At 36.6% G+C, this 13,851-nt stretch overlaps 1 protein-coding gene across 2 annotated transcripts in view; it reads right to left on the reverse strand.

Annotated features, from left to right (window-relative positions):
- Positions 1–6,678: 6,678 nt before the first annotated feature.
- The window catches only part of Nost (Nostrin), a 58,159-nt gene continuing 50,986 nt past the window's right edge, over positions 6,679–13,851 (reverse strand). For both annotated transcript variants that reach the window (XM_074095418.1, XM_074095410.1), the window contains exons 7-14: positions 13,280–13,480; positions 12,489–12,624; positions 11,874–12,038; positions 10,678–10,830; positions 9,878–10,030; positions 9,470–9,803; positions 8,912–9,067; positions 6,679–8,461 (exon numbers count right to left, since the gene is read on the reverse strand). In XM_074095418.1, coding sequence (XP_073951519.1) covers positions 8,346–8,461; positions 8,912–9,067; positions 9,470–9,803; positions 9,878–10,030; positions 10,678–10,830; positions 11,874–12,038; positions 12,489–12,624; positions 13,280–13,480 — 1,414 coding nt within the window. In that variant the 3' untranslated portion in view covers positions 6,679–8,345. The remainder of the gene's footprint in view (positions 8,462–8,911; positions 9,068–9,469; positions 9,804–9,877; positions 10,031–10,677; positions 10,831–11,873; positions 12,039–12,488; positions 12,625–13,279; positions 13,481–13,851) is intronic.

A 13,851-nucleotide genomic window follows, 5' to 3' on the forward strand; every position in this document is an offset into this window, starting at 1 on the left:
TCAAGTGTTGTTCGGAAAAGTATTACAAGTTAATGTTATTTATCACGTTATAACGTTTTATTTGTTGGCCAGTTTATTTATGCTGTTGTTTACGTTGCTCGAAGCTCAAAAACTTTGTTTTATTGTTTTTCATATCGAAGCAAACGGCTGCTAAAATTGATTTTTGAATATCAATCAATTGTCAAGTAAACTCGAGGTATATCGACAAATGTAAGAAATATGTATATAATATGATTGATTATACTAGATATAGTGATAGCTAGCGTTAGGACTGGTAAGTTGGCGTTAGACGTTATACTATTTTTCTTATTTCTGAACTTTACACTTTATCGCTCAATGTCTAGTCTTATGTTTAATGAATTATTATTTTTATTAAAGTCTAAGCTATAAGCTACAGTATAATTTTGTATTTTATATCTGAATAAGACACATTATGCACGCTTTAAACTGTAACGTAATTTAAAATTTAATTTAACAGTTTAGTTTTTTTCAATAATATGTTTTCGTTATTGTTCGCTTTTTTGCAAACATATATATGTATGTATTTGAAGTAATAGTATCTTCTTGATTTGACACGAGATGCAGTACGACGATAACTATTTTTCTTGTTTGTAACGTATGTATGAAAGAAAATAAAGATAAGAAATAACTTGTTGATTTGGGATATGTTACTAAATTCATTATATTTAACTTCGGAATAGTAAATAGTACATTGTTGTAGAGGCTGGAAAGTAAGCAATAGATGAACGAGTCAGTTTGAAGGCCGACCCGAAGGGGATGCCTTCGATAATATGAATTTATCTATTGCACTTTTGGCCGAGACTAAACATTGTGCTTTTCACGATCACTGCGAGGAAATAAGAAATATTTATCACAAAATAAACAATAACAATCCAATGACAGCGTTGCTCCCGCCGTGTGACACTCTTTACCGGCCCAGTAAATAGAGTCACTCCTCCCGCCGATTATAGTTTTTTCTTTTGTGATGTAATTATTTTTTTAAACGGGTCTGTTCTTAGTGGCCAGTACCCAACCACATATTAAAAAAATCAAAACGTCATGTCCGACCTGAAGGGCTACTACGGAATTCGAAAATCGAAGTTCGTATCGTACCGTCCCGCTGATACTTACATTATTTAATACGAGAGTGAGGGACGGTACGGTACGAACTTCGATTTTCGAATTTCGTAGTAACCCTGCTGCTGCGATGCTGTGGCGTTTTTTCATACTTAAAAAAATTAAAGCATTTTGTGCATATTATGCGTTTAAGAAAAACAAAACACCTCATAAAAGTCATGAATGACGCATGAGGCCAATTTAATTTTACATGCAGCAGACGATTACTTTTGATTGGTCCGATTATCGTTTTAGCACGCCGGGAATGAAATTCTGAAATGTATTCTAAAAAGTCGTATCGTACTATGAAATACATAATATTGATACGACCTGTTACCATAATGTGTTACATTGTTGTCGTGTTTTGAGAGCCATAAATGAGTCAGCTGTTAAATGTACATAATTATATAGGCAGTATTATTTACTGGATTTAGGTAGGTAATCTATGGCCACATTTTCGAGAAGTGTCGTGAAAAAGTTGCTTTTTCTATTCCGTGTATAAATAACATAACAAATAATATGTATGTACAGATAATGAATCAATGAGGGTTTTCACAGGTGCGAAATATCGCTAGATGGCGTTAGTATCGTGAGGTCCGTTTGACGTTTGCTTGTGGTTGGCTCATTTAGTTATTTAACCAATCACGAGCAAATGTAAAACGTCAAACGGACCTCACGATTAGTATCGTGCCACACCACCATCACCATGCATGACGCACCATCTAGCGATATTTCGCCTCTGTGAAAACCCTCATTGAAATAAGTCGTGTGGAATTAGATATTACGATCTATAAAATCTTGGTCTTTTTAAATATTTTAACTGTTAACAAATCCCGAATAATCATAATGATAAATATGATAATTCTAACCAATCTCTTAATTTGATCTCAGGCATTTATTTTTGGTTTTATTATACATTTTACGAAATTTAATCCATTCAATATTGTCATTCGGTTGAAAAGAAAAATTTACGATCATGGTTAAGGCCTTAAATAAGAAAAAGTAACAAGTATTTAATTATATCGGCCTTGACTGTGCAACAAATTTAATCGTGTTAAGATAGGATCTAGTTTTAGTGGAATGCAATGCAGATTATGTCTCGTTAATTAGGTTATATAGTTTTTTTATTTGAATGTTGATCAGCTTAATATTCTTTCTTTACATAGTTCTTTTCTGTGATTTATTATACACATATTTTATTCATGTTATGTGTTGTTATGTTATTGTAAACGACATTCCTTTTAATATTTATTATTTGTTTTATTTCTTTGAATATGTTCGGCGTCGACGCCGTCTACGTCTACGCATTAGATAATACACCCAAACACTAATACACTACACTAGTAACCTAATCTAAACCTAATTTACATGGTCTACTCATAAATATTTGAACTTAACGTAATTATATTTAATTATACCTTCATATTTAAACTACTCCATAAATATGGTATTTTTTTGGAGTTACAGTGTATTATTAAACTGGCTATTGTCGCATTAGAATAAATAAGCTTAAAGAATTGACGGTTTAGGAGAGAAGCAATAATGTACAACTCGGAATGTATGCGCAATAATGTACGACGTGATAATCCGAAACATTATTGTTTCCGATTATCATGCCGTACAATATCATGGTCGCGCATTATAACGGCGTAAGTACAAAATATTTCGCGAGCTGTAATGTACGACGTGATAATCTGAATCCAAACGGTTTGAATGACTAAATATGTCAATGGCAGCAAGAGAGCGAGCGAAGCGAGCGAGCAAGATTGATCAGAGCAGAAACGATTCGGTAAGGTTAGGTACAGAAGGCTAAGGTGGGAGCGAAGCGCAGTGACGCTCCCGTCTTAACTTTCGGTGTTAGGTCTTTTTTGTATAAGCCGAGAATATCAGTTTTTGATTATCACGTCGTAACTTATTACTACGTATGTACATTATAGCGCGCGCAATAATTTTGTACGCCCTGATAATGCACGGCATGATAAACCGTGCACATAAGCACGGATTATCAGGCCGAGCATTAACAAGTCGTACATTAAGTACACCCTAAATTACGGCGGATTACGAACTTTAATACTTCGGTTTTTCTATGTCAAATGGCGAAATGTAGAAAAAAAATCGCAAAGACAAACGGTAATCTTTTCCAAAATTGCATTTTCACTGGCGACAGTAACTTTCAGGAGGATTTTTATGATAGAGGGTACCGTGAAATCTGCGAATACCATTTTGTGAACTTTATGATTCCTATGTCTAATCTTTGGCTCCCCCAAATACACGTGAAATTTACATAAGTGTATTATAATTTATACTTGAATGTATTCGATTATAGCATACGAGTACGTGTTTCTAAATCAGGTTTAAAATTGGATTAAACCCTTACAATGCTTTATACCTATCTATTTCATCTACAACTCAGGTTCTGAATACAGTTCTCAAATAATTCAAGGGATTGTAAGAACGTATTTTGTTCACACTTATAATTTATTATGTATGATAATAATAAAATATTTTTATAATACGGAAATTAAAGTTAAGTATATGGCGATCAAGTAGATTCCTCCTACTAAGGACATTAATAGGATGGTTCTTTCAGATGTTGCAATAGTATTGGCTAGACGATTTCAGAAAATGATTGCATCGACCTCGTAAATTTGTGTCAAAGCTGTTCTCAAGTTTGTTATTAGTTAAGTCTATAACTACGAAAAGGTGTCTTTTTTGTACGAGTAGATATACTACGCGAGTTTAATTTTAGTGTCAGAAAAGGCTGGAGTTCACTACCACAACCTCTAATATCACTGCCATACATATTGCTGGAAATATTTCAACCAAGACTTGGTATATTAAATATGGTATACGTACCAACAGTAAGTAGGTACTTCTATATTTCTTGAATATCAGTCTTCAATTTTAGTGTTTCTAGGCGTTGCCCTGTGCAGACCAGAGATCGTATGGTCTGATACGTGCGATTTTCATGCCCTCTAAAAAGTCATGAAAAGTATTGAGTTTGAGTGCGTCAGACAATAAGGCTACGGATTTATGTAGGTACGCCGTTGACACGAAAACAGGTGAGTAGGGTACTAATACAATACTTACTTGGTATCTAGTTAACATGTCATCATCACCAACACGATGGAATTAATAAAATAAAATGCAAGCACAACTGGTGATATTGAAGTAAGTTTCGGAGAAACCGTGATGGTTTAGGAACGTAAAGCACACTTTCCTAAAATGTGCGTTTTTCACAAAATGAACCTACACTACCAATAAGGGCACTTTTTTAAAATGTACACTTAACGTCACACACGTGCTCTTCCTCATAAGTGCATTTTCCCAAAAAGTACCTAGGTACCATCGTCCAAATATGTGGTCTACCACCTTAAAATAGCATAAAACAATAATGACAATAGACGGTCTATCCTCCGGTCTATCTGTCAACTTGAAAGTTCGACTTTAGCGACATATTCATTTCATAGGAACTTGTTTCAAAATTGATATACCACTTATTTGGCTGATGGTACAGTCACCAGCATTAATATCTGCCACAGCGGAGCGTGTAAAAATATTTGACACGTCCTTCTGGCCTTAGAATTTGAGTCGTATCAGATATTTATGCACGCTTGTTGTGTCAGATATTGGTGGTGGTGACGGTGACTGTTGACTCAACCGTTTAGGTATATTATCGGGAGAGACAATGAAAATCTGCTTATCTAACCATAAAGTAAATAACGCGAATCATACTGCGTGTTGTTTACAAGGGATGGTTAGGTATTTGTTTGTTTTAGATATTTCAACGAATTTTGAGTAAAAATTGGATAAACTATTTCAGATACGCAGAGTTATTCAATGCTAGTTACCTAGGATATATGCACTATCCCCAACGTTAAGTTTACAAATACTTCTCGTTTAAAAAATGTGTTTCTTCTGGGAAACTGTACTGTACCATATGAGAAAGTGCACATATCGAGTGTGAGTTTTACGAATTATACGAACCTAAGCTATTGTGATAATACCGCTTTCCGCTTCCTAAACGTTAACTATTTTTTTACTGGCTGTTGATATATTGTTGTGTGTAAAACAAAACAAAGGTTTCCACATTTCCTTTTTTTAAATGCTTCAGTGTTTTTGTGTAAAACTAATTTCAATCTTAAGTTGTTTTTATTTATTAAACAATATTTAAAAAAAAAAGAAAAGTATGACAGTCAAGGTTAAATTTAATCTTAATACTTTAGAACCTTGTGAGTGTATTGTATGCCTTCTGACAATTTCATACAAAAGTTCAAATATGAAGTGATAACGACAAGGTAGGTACTGAAACGTTATCCTTGGCTGTCCAAAACTCAGTTTCGTTTTGACTGACTTGACATCGAAAATTGGTAAAATCGGCTAACGGTTAGGGTGGAAACCGTTAGCATTAACAGGTTCCGTTCCCTGTACCATGCCATGAGGCACATGCACAGAGTACCTTTTTTATATATTGAGAGGCACATGTGCCTTATGGCCAGGATGTAAATATTGCAATTGTTCTTTCGATAAATAATAAATTTTATACGTATTATATTATTTTTATTCTTGAACCACATTTAGAAAACCAATGAAATTTACTATGGGGAAATTACATTGGGGATATTACATTACTTTAATGATAAAGTAAGTAATGATACTATGGGGACGTGTCAAAAGAACGCTGCACATTGCTTCGGGACAGGGATCCTGTTAAGAGCTGGACGTTGCGGCGTTGTGTCGTTACTTACACAAAGCGCCTACCGACTACCACAAGTAAAAATTAGACGATTGAATGACATTTTAATTTACCAAAGGTACCAAGACATTTCGAGCTGACACCTGTTTTAATGATTAAGTTAAGGACACGTATAGGACGCGATGACACACAAACAAAGAGGTTTCAATTGATTTATATTTCGGTCCGCTGCATGTAGGTACCTACAGTCGAGTTCATAACCTTGTGAGCAAAAATTTGATTAAAAATAAGCGTGTTCAGATATTTTTGATCAAATATATTTGATCAATAAAAAGCGTCTTCAGATATTTTACCTGTACCTCTACAATTTATTCACTATTTTATTGTGATTTTAAAACTCTGGAGCGATGTGATATGTATGATTGAGGAATGTTATATAAATAAGCCGACGTGGAGTTAGTACTCTTATAGATAGAAGGACTGTCGTCCTTTCTTGCCATTACTGTAATCTATGAACATTATTTTAATAAATAATTTGTCGTCGTAATGGGAGTTTTTTTAAGTTTCAGATTTCCTTCTGCTTTATTTTCCTACTGCGCACTCGTGAGAATTTATTTATTAAGGCGGAAACATCTACGTGCTCTTTTAAAAGCATATAAGCAGACAAGGTCACCGCTCACAGCGCGCATCGTTTTGAAAATGTTAATTGATTTAAAATTATCGTCTACTTAGAACAAAGCATAATACGATGTATAAATTCACACATTTTTGGATAAAATTTAAGAGCTAAGCTGGGAAAGTCGTAAAAAGTATTTTCAACGAAGTTGAGTTTTGACTTTGCCGTAGTCATGTAATAAAACGAATCATAACCTTAAACAATTTTATTAATATTAAACAATACTTTGGTTTAATTTTAGTTCAGCTAAATGTACAATTAAATTATTGTATGTAATAACATATTGTATACGCATAATTTTTATTTCATATGAACTTCATTTCGAATAATCGTAATATGTTATCAACTTATCATTAACAGACTTCAATCGACGATCATCAATTCATCAAATCTTCCCATTTAATAAAAAAATATATATATTGGACTCGTGCCTTCTTATAGTTGACCAAGTAAGTGCTTTACCAACTTTCACGACAGTTTTCCATCAGAAAAAAAAACAATAAAACCGATTGTTGACTTGCAAGTGAAAATAGTATTAAATGTAAAGGAATTTCTTGGTCGACTATACGAGTTACTTTATGTAAGTATGTACCTACCATACACATGCATGATAATTATTCTCCTTTTTTTGAAGTCGGTTAAAAATAGTTAATTCATAGTTCACGTTTATCCGTAAAGCTTCGATTTAGGAATAATATATACCTACCTAAATATTCATTTACAAATCAACTCTTACAGTGTTACCTATACAATAACAAGTATCCTGTAATGTGCAGATTTCAATAAATATATATATCAGGTAGATCTCAGGTGCCATAACTTTTTAACCGCCAATGTCTAAACAGTACCTATCCCGTTGATTTCATTGACAGTGTTGTTATCCAGTATTAACGTTGTGATCCAGTTTTTATTTTATTTTAACTTTAGGTATTTTATTTGAACTTGACATTGTTTAAACAAATTTACAATCTTTTATAAGCCTCAATTATTTATAAGCCAGTAGAGGTGTCCCACTGCTGGGCAAAGGCCTGACCAGCTGCAAAGAAAGGCGTCCAGGTCATCCCGCCATGGACGCCTGGGCTTGCCACGCCGCCGAAGTCCGTTTTGTAGTATCCAGTCTGTGGCTATTTTAGCCCACCTATTGGGTTCCATGCGGCTGACGTGGCCTGCCCAGTTCCATTTCAACCTCCGGCAGTCTTTGCCCCCATATCAGCAATGCGTGTTTTGGAGCGCAATACAGTGTTTCGTATCCGGTCTACCCGTTTCACTCCTAACAACTGCGCTCTATTGCTCTCTGGCAAACCTTCAATTTGGTCTTCTGTAATTCAGTAAGTGACCATGTTTGAGCACCGTAAGGACAGGCAGCACACATGACGACGTCGACGAGGCTCCGCTTTAAGGCTAGCGGAAGATTGCCCTTCATTGTGTTTTTTCATAGCCTCCTGAGTCCTGCTGACTTTTTTTAGCAGACTATAGTGCTTAAGACGTAACGTGGTTGACCTGCTTTGTTATTTGGGATATTATTTCTAAATTCTTAGATTTTTTTATTCAATTAACAAGTTGTACCTACCTACTTTATAAAGTTTATTCTTAGTGTTATGAGTCCTTTATAAAGTACGCGAAGGCTCAGGAGGATAGACCAATAGCTCTTCCAGGCGTTTTGGATCCGTGTACCTACTAGGTCGTTCGTCGTAATATACTAGGTATCATAATATTGTATACTACAATTTTATGAAATGCTCTTTTCTAAACATTTCATTAAGGAAATGAATGAACCTGTGCCAACTGTCAAAAATTACGGTAAATATGAAATCAGCGGTTATATGGTTATTTTAATGGATGAGTCGCGGCGCGTGTTTATATACAGGTAGTAATTTCTTCAACGTATGAGGCAGGGAAGATGCCATAGCTGCCGTTGAGATGGCCCGACCACCAGTCATCGTCTTGCTTCTCCTCGATGGTGATTATGTCACCTGCGACAGGGAAAAACACTGTGTGCATGACCAACAACTCAATGGAAAACACTGTGTGCATGACCAACAACTCAATGGAAATCCCGTTTGTAGGTATCCCCGAGATATATTAGAACACAAGGATAGCCCAAAATAACAGCAATGTCGTTCGCACAACTATCTCGCTCTGCGTAAAGTACTAAAGTAGGTACAAAATATTGCAAATGCGTAGTTTATGTTGAGTCTTTATTTTAGCCAATGAATTGACGTAGATATGTACAAAAGCTTATGTATAGGGTATAGGTATTGAGTGTTCTGCCGACATACGCCATCAGCATAGAAGTAGTAGGTACAAACGGAAGCTGCTAGCAGCACGATAAGTTTGCTGAGGACTATATACTTATAGATAAAATATTATCTAAGGATAAAATAGAATCACTGAAAGTATGTAAATCAAGGTTCGAAGATTACCTGGCGATAGAGTCAATTCGTCGTTTAGCCTCGCTTCGTACGTGTACAGCGCGCGACATTTTCCGATGGACTTAGTTTGTGTGGCCCCGTCACAATGATCATTTTTTAGCATCTCTGTAAGGTCTGAAGAACAGTCGCTTTGTGACGAAAATTCATCTGTTGACAAATAATTTAAAAAATCGTGAAATATCTTCTTTTTTTTTTACTCCCAGTTGCATTATTATACAATTTACATTTTGATACCTACAATTTTTTTTTATTCAAGTTGGTACAACCTAACTCAGACCTCTCTGATGTGTGTTACATTACATTCACCATGCATGATTTGATTAATACACAGGCTCACAAACATTGGGACAGGACTATTGAAACTAAATAGAAGCTTGTATATTATTAATTAAATAGAAGTAGGTATGTATTATAAGAATATGTGGCTGTGGGTCGAGCTTGGGAACAAGTCAGGGCAGGATATCAAATTTATGAATAAAACTCTTATAGAACTGATCTGTAGACAATGATCAAGGTAAAGGTGTTCTGTCTCAGTCTTGTGTAATTTACCGAAGTCGCTATCGTGTTGGTTGGACAAGCCATCCCCGGCGCCCCGCTCGCTCCAGTCGAGGGGGCTCTCAGGCGGTGGCACGTCGGGCGTCGGCGGCGCCGGCGCGGGCGGCGGCAGCTCCACGCACACCGGCGTCACCGGCGCGCTCTTACTCTCCGTGTTCCTCCTGAACGAGAGATGCTCTATTCGCAGCTTACTCGAAGCTCTGCTCATTATAGAGTCCCGCCTTTCCCTCTCTTCGCCGCCATTTATGCTTTTTGTCAGCGCTGTATAGTTCGGTTGTAGATTTTTGTTAACTTCATTTTGATAATCTTCTTGTAGCCATGGGGGCACCTGATAAAAAATAATTACAATAAGTATCATATACATAACACTTAATTAATTTAAAATAAAACACTTTTACTAACTTTCAATACACTCTGTTGTAGGCCTTGTTTGTCTCGTATAACCTTGATGTGTGTGGCGAGCGGGTGTTGGACGGGCGCTCGACTATCCAGCTCGTTTAATGTTGACGTTATTTTGTATCGTACGGCTTCCAAATACGTCAACATAGATTTCATCTGAAACCAAAGCAAAACTAGAATTAGGTAGGTACCTAGAAAAAAGTTCAAGAAAATCTTGAATTATTATTTTTTGTAAAAATGTTTAGCTTACTTTCAATTATGAACAACTTTTTTAACCTACGTTGATGTATTTAAATATTTTTTCGCTTTTTAAAAAAATTTAAAAACTAAAATTTATGGCATAAAATCTAAGTACTCGTATTAGATAAGAACCATCGCAGATAAATATCAAATCCATTACAGAATTCCGCATCCAACAGTATGTATATGTATGTATGTAAACTCTTTATTGCACATAAAAATAAAAATACAAATACACAGAGAGGAGAACAAACAGTCAAATGGTTCTGAAGATAAATGGGATCATTCGATGCTAATTTTACGAACGGAAATTTGCATCGAATTACTGCGGCGCCCTCTATCGGATAGCACGTATCTAAGAACCATCGCCGAGGATAAACTACAAACTCGACAGAAAACGGCATCGGTCAAATTGTTATGGAGATTAAATTAATCCCATTAAATGGGAATATTCTTTTCCGCACAAACAAACAACCTCTCACCCTAAACGCATACATATACATTACATACATCTTCTCCTTTCCCTCGTGGGTAAAAATAGATCGTTAAAGTTAGCTCATTACGTGATAAAGTTTGTCGGCGACATTTTGCTGCGAGTCGTCGTTGCCGAACGTGGGAGTTTGTTTCATCGCCATCGAGAGTTTTTCTAAGCCCTGCTTAGATTTGCGTTCCCGGTCAATGTCTTGTTTCACCAGTTGCAGGATCTTGAGCAGTGCCTGAAAAGTACATTGATTAATATACATATATATTCTAAAAATATCATCGTGAACATTGATGAGGTTGAGAAGTTCAAGTACTTCTTCTGTTAACTTGACCTTTTCTTTGCACAAGCATTTTCAATATTGACCACGTATTCGAGCGAATGTGAATAGCCTAGCTTTACATTGACTACATTGTACAGTTCAATTTTGATTTAATTAGGTATTCGCTTCATTACCTACCTATCCTCGCTCCGCTGAGCTGTTTCGACGAGAGATGTGCTACCTAAGCGAGAATAGGTAAATGAAACGTTTCTACTGGTTTATTGAAAACACATTCCTCACAACGCATCCTCGCACATCTCTGGTGGAAACGCAGTAAGATTTGACTTTTATATCATAAAGCATGTTTTTTGGTGTTGTAAGTAGTGACAACATTTTGCTGAATAGTTGAAGCAAGATTTAGTTGCAAACAACAACATTGCTTTTTAAATTTCATTAGTCTTTTGAATCGACTTAAAAAGACGAGGTTGTCAATTCCTCATCTTTTTTAAGTCAATTAGGTAGGTTGATTTTTTTTATCTTTGTACAGGTCGATTCCCAAGAGCTGGCACGAATGGATTGAATGAGTGAATGAAAGTATCTGTGTGTTTCCTATTTGAATACACTTCACACAAATGTGAAAATGTCAGGCATCTGTCATTTGCCCACAAAAATGTCTAAGTGACATTACTTTCATTCAATCCATTCGTGCCAGCAGGGCTACTACGAAACTCGAAACTCGAAGTTCGTATCGTACCGTCTCTCTCGCTCTCGTATTAAATAGTATAAATGTCAGAGGGACCGCACGACACGAACTTCTTGTTTCGAGTTTCGTAGTAGCTCTGCAGCTCTTGTGAATCGACCGTATAGGTAGTACAGCGGGATTTTGTCATTCACTGATTTATTTCATTAATTCTCCTTTTATGCAATCCGTTCTTCAAGTAGGTGTGTGTGTAATCATCCACTTCAACTCTTGTGGCTCTATTCTACCTATAGTGCGGTTTGATGGGGCGTGGTACCTGTTTCCGGCGCTCCTTATTCATGGCGAGCGTGGTGTGCTCGCAGTAGAAGTCGGGCAGAAGCTGCTCGGTGGCGCCGGCGGGCGACGTGCGCACGCGCCGCACCACGCGCATGTCCACGTTCGCGTCTGCGTTGCTTATGGGGTGGACTAGCTTGTTTGATATCTAGACGTTAAGGACTTAATTGGTTAGAATATTCCGTTCCCTTTCTCAAATATATAGGTATGTTTTTTATTTGAAACTTGCCTAGAAGCATATTACAAAAATATATTTGAATATAAAATGTATTAACTTTAAAAAGCTGGTGCTAGTTTTATTTTTGAAATCGAATATGATGCCTGACCACAAAATGTAACGTAATAAAATATTTTTTCGGCTGAAATTTTATGTGGATGTCGCTACCAGGTTGCAGGTAGGCGCCAGCCCTAGCTTTTGATTGGGGTAGAGGGCTAGCCTATTGATAACTTTTAGCTGACAGTTTCGAGCCCACCTCTCAGCAGCACACCTCTTAAAAACTGGGGTCGAAATTTTTTTGTCGGCCTTTGCCACCTAATTTTAGCGCTTTGAAGTTGGTCCACTTTCTTAGTAAGTAAGTTGAAATAAATTCTTGCTTACCTCGGCCAACTGGGGAGGTACAGCAGCAGTAAGTCTGAGGTAGCAGTCAGCTGCGGTCTTTAGCTGCGCCAGCCTCTCTTCCTCCAGAGATTCCAGCATGCCAGAGCCTTTTATGACGCTCGACTCCCATTCCAGCCTGCGTAGGACAAACTTAGAAAATATACCTATGTACCTATTCTATATTATGTGGATCAAGTGATAAATCGGTGGTATGAGATGGCAATTTAATAATAACTTCAAATAATTAAATTGCCCGGGCATTATATATAATGTCTATCACCTGTTGTACAGAGTAATAAAAATATGTGCGTCATTATACTATTATTTATATTTTTACATAAAATTCCTTCGTTTTATAGATGCATTTACCCATATAGTTAAATATCTATCAAATAAACGAGCAATTCTTGTATATATATAAATATAAATATATTTTGGGGACTTCGAAAACGGCTTCAAAAATTTCGATGAAATTTGGTATGTGTAGGGGTTTTCGGGGATTAAAAATCGATCTAACTTTGTCTTATCGACGATTGTTACCGAGTTTCAGTCAGCCCGAGCAAAGCTCTGTCGCGCAGGTACTATCTATCAAAATCTGTAAAGTAATTTATCTATAATGATTGGCACTGGCTACAATACTTTGCTTACTTTGCTTGGCTTTCTTAAATATATATTTTTTCATATCCGCTACACAGGTAGGTATTCTGTTCAGTTAGTAGGTTTGTTTAAATAACGTGTACACATCCGAATGTAAGTAACTTGGTCAAGTCATATATAGCTTAGTTTATTACCTGGCCCTCTCGGCATGTACGCAAACATTATAATATTCGACTTCAGTCTTTTTGACGGCATCTTCCGTCTTCCTCTTCTTGACTAGGAGTTTGGCTGCGTCTCTCTCGCTCGCGGCGCCGGGCACGCGGTCTGCGCGCGCGGCGCTCAGGATGGAGTGCGCGTGCGGGATATGCCCTACGCTCGAACTGCGCGGCATTCGGCTGTGGACAAAACGTGAGCTGCTCGTACCGTTCAAATTGGCTTATTTGGTAAATGTTGTAATGGTGATCCAAATTAAAATCGCATTATTATACAAATACAATATTACCTACTAAGTAACTAACCACGCACACGTTTTCGCATTGATAAGTTCACGGATGGTATTCACCTACACCTATGTTGCTTACATATTATTCAGCAATTTTATTTTTTTGTTAAGGACGTGCGATATTGATGGTTATCATTGCTCTCGTTTATAAATAGTGTACAGATAGTATCTGTGTTTTGTAATTGAAGCGAATGGAACACACCCAGCTAAAAGAGAACTGATTGCACAAAAAGGAGAATGAATGAGAGTAAATGTCAAAATCCT

Source organism: Choristoneura fumiferana, chromosome Z (genome assembly GCF_025370935.1).
Source record: "Choristoneura fumiferana chromosome Z, NRCan_CFum_1, whole genome shotgun sequence".
Lineage (NCBI taxonomy): Eukaryota > Metazoa > Arthropoda > Insecta > Lepidoptera > Tortricidae > Choristoneura > Choristoneura fumiferana.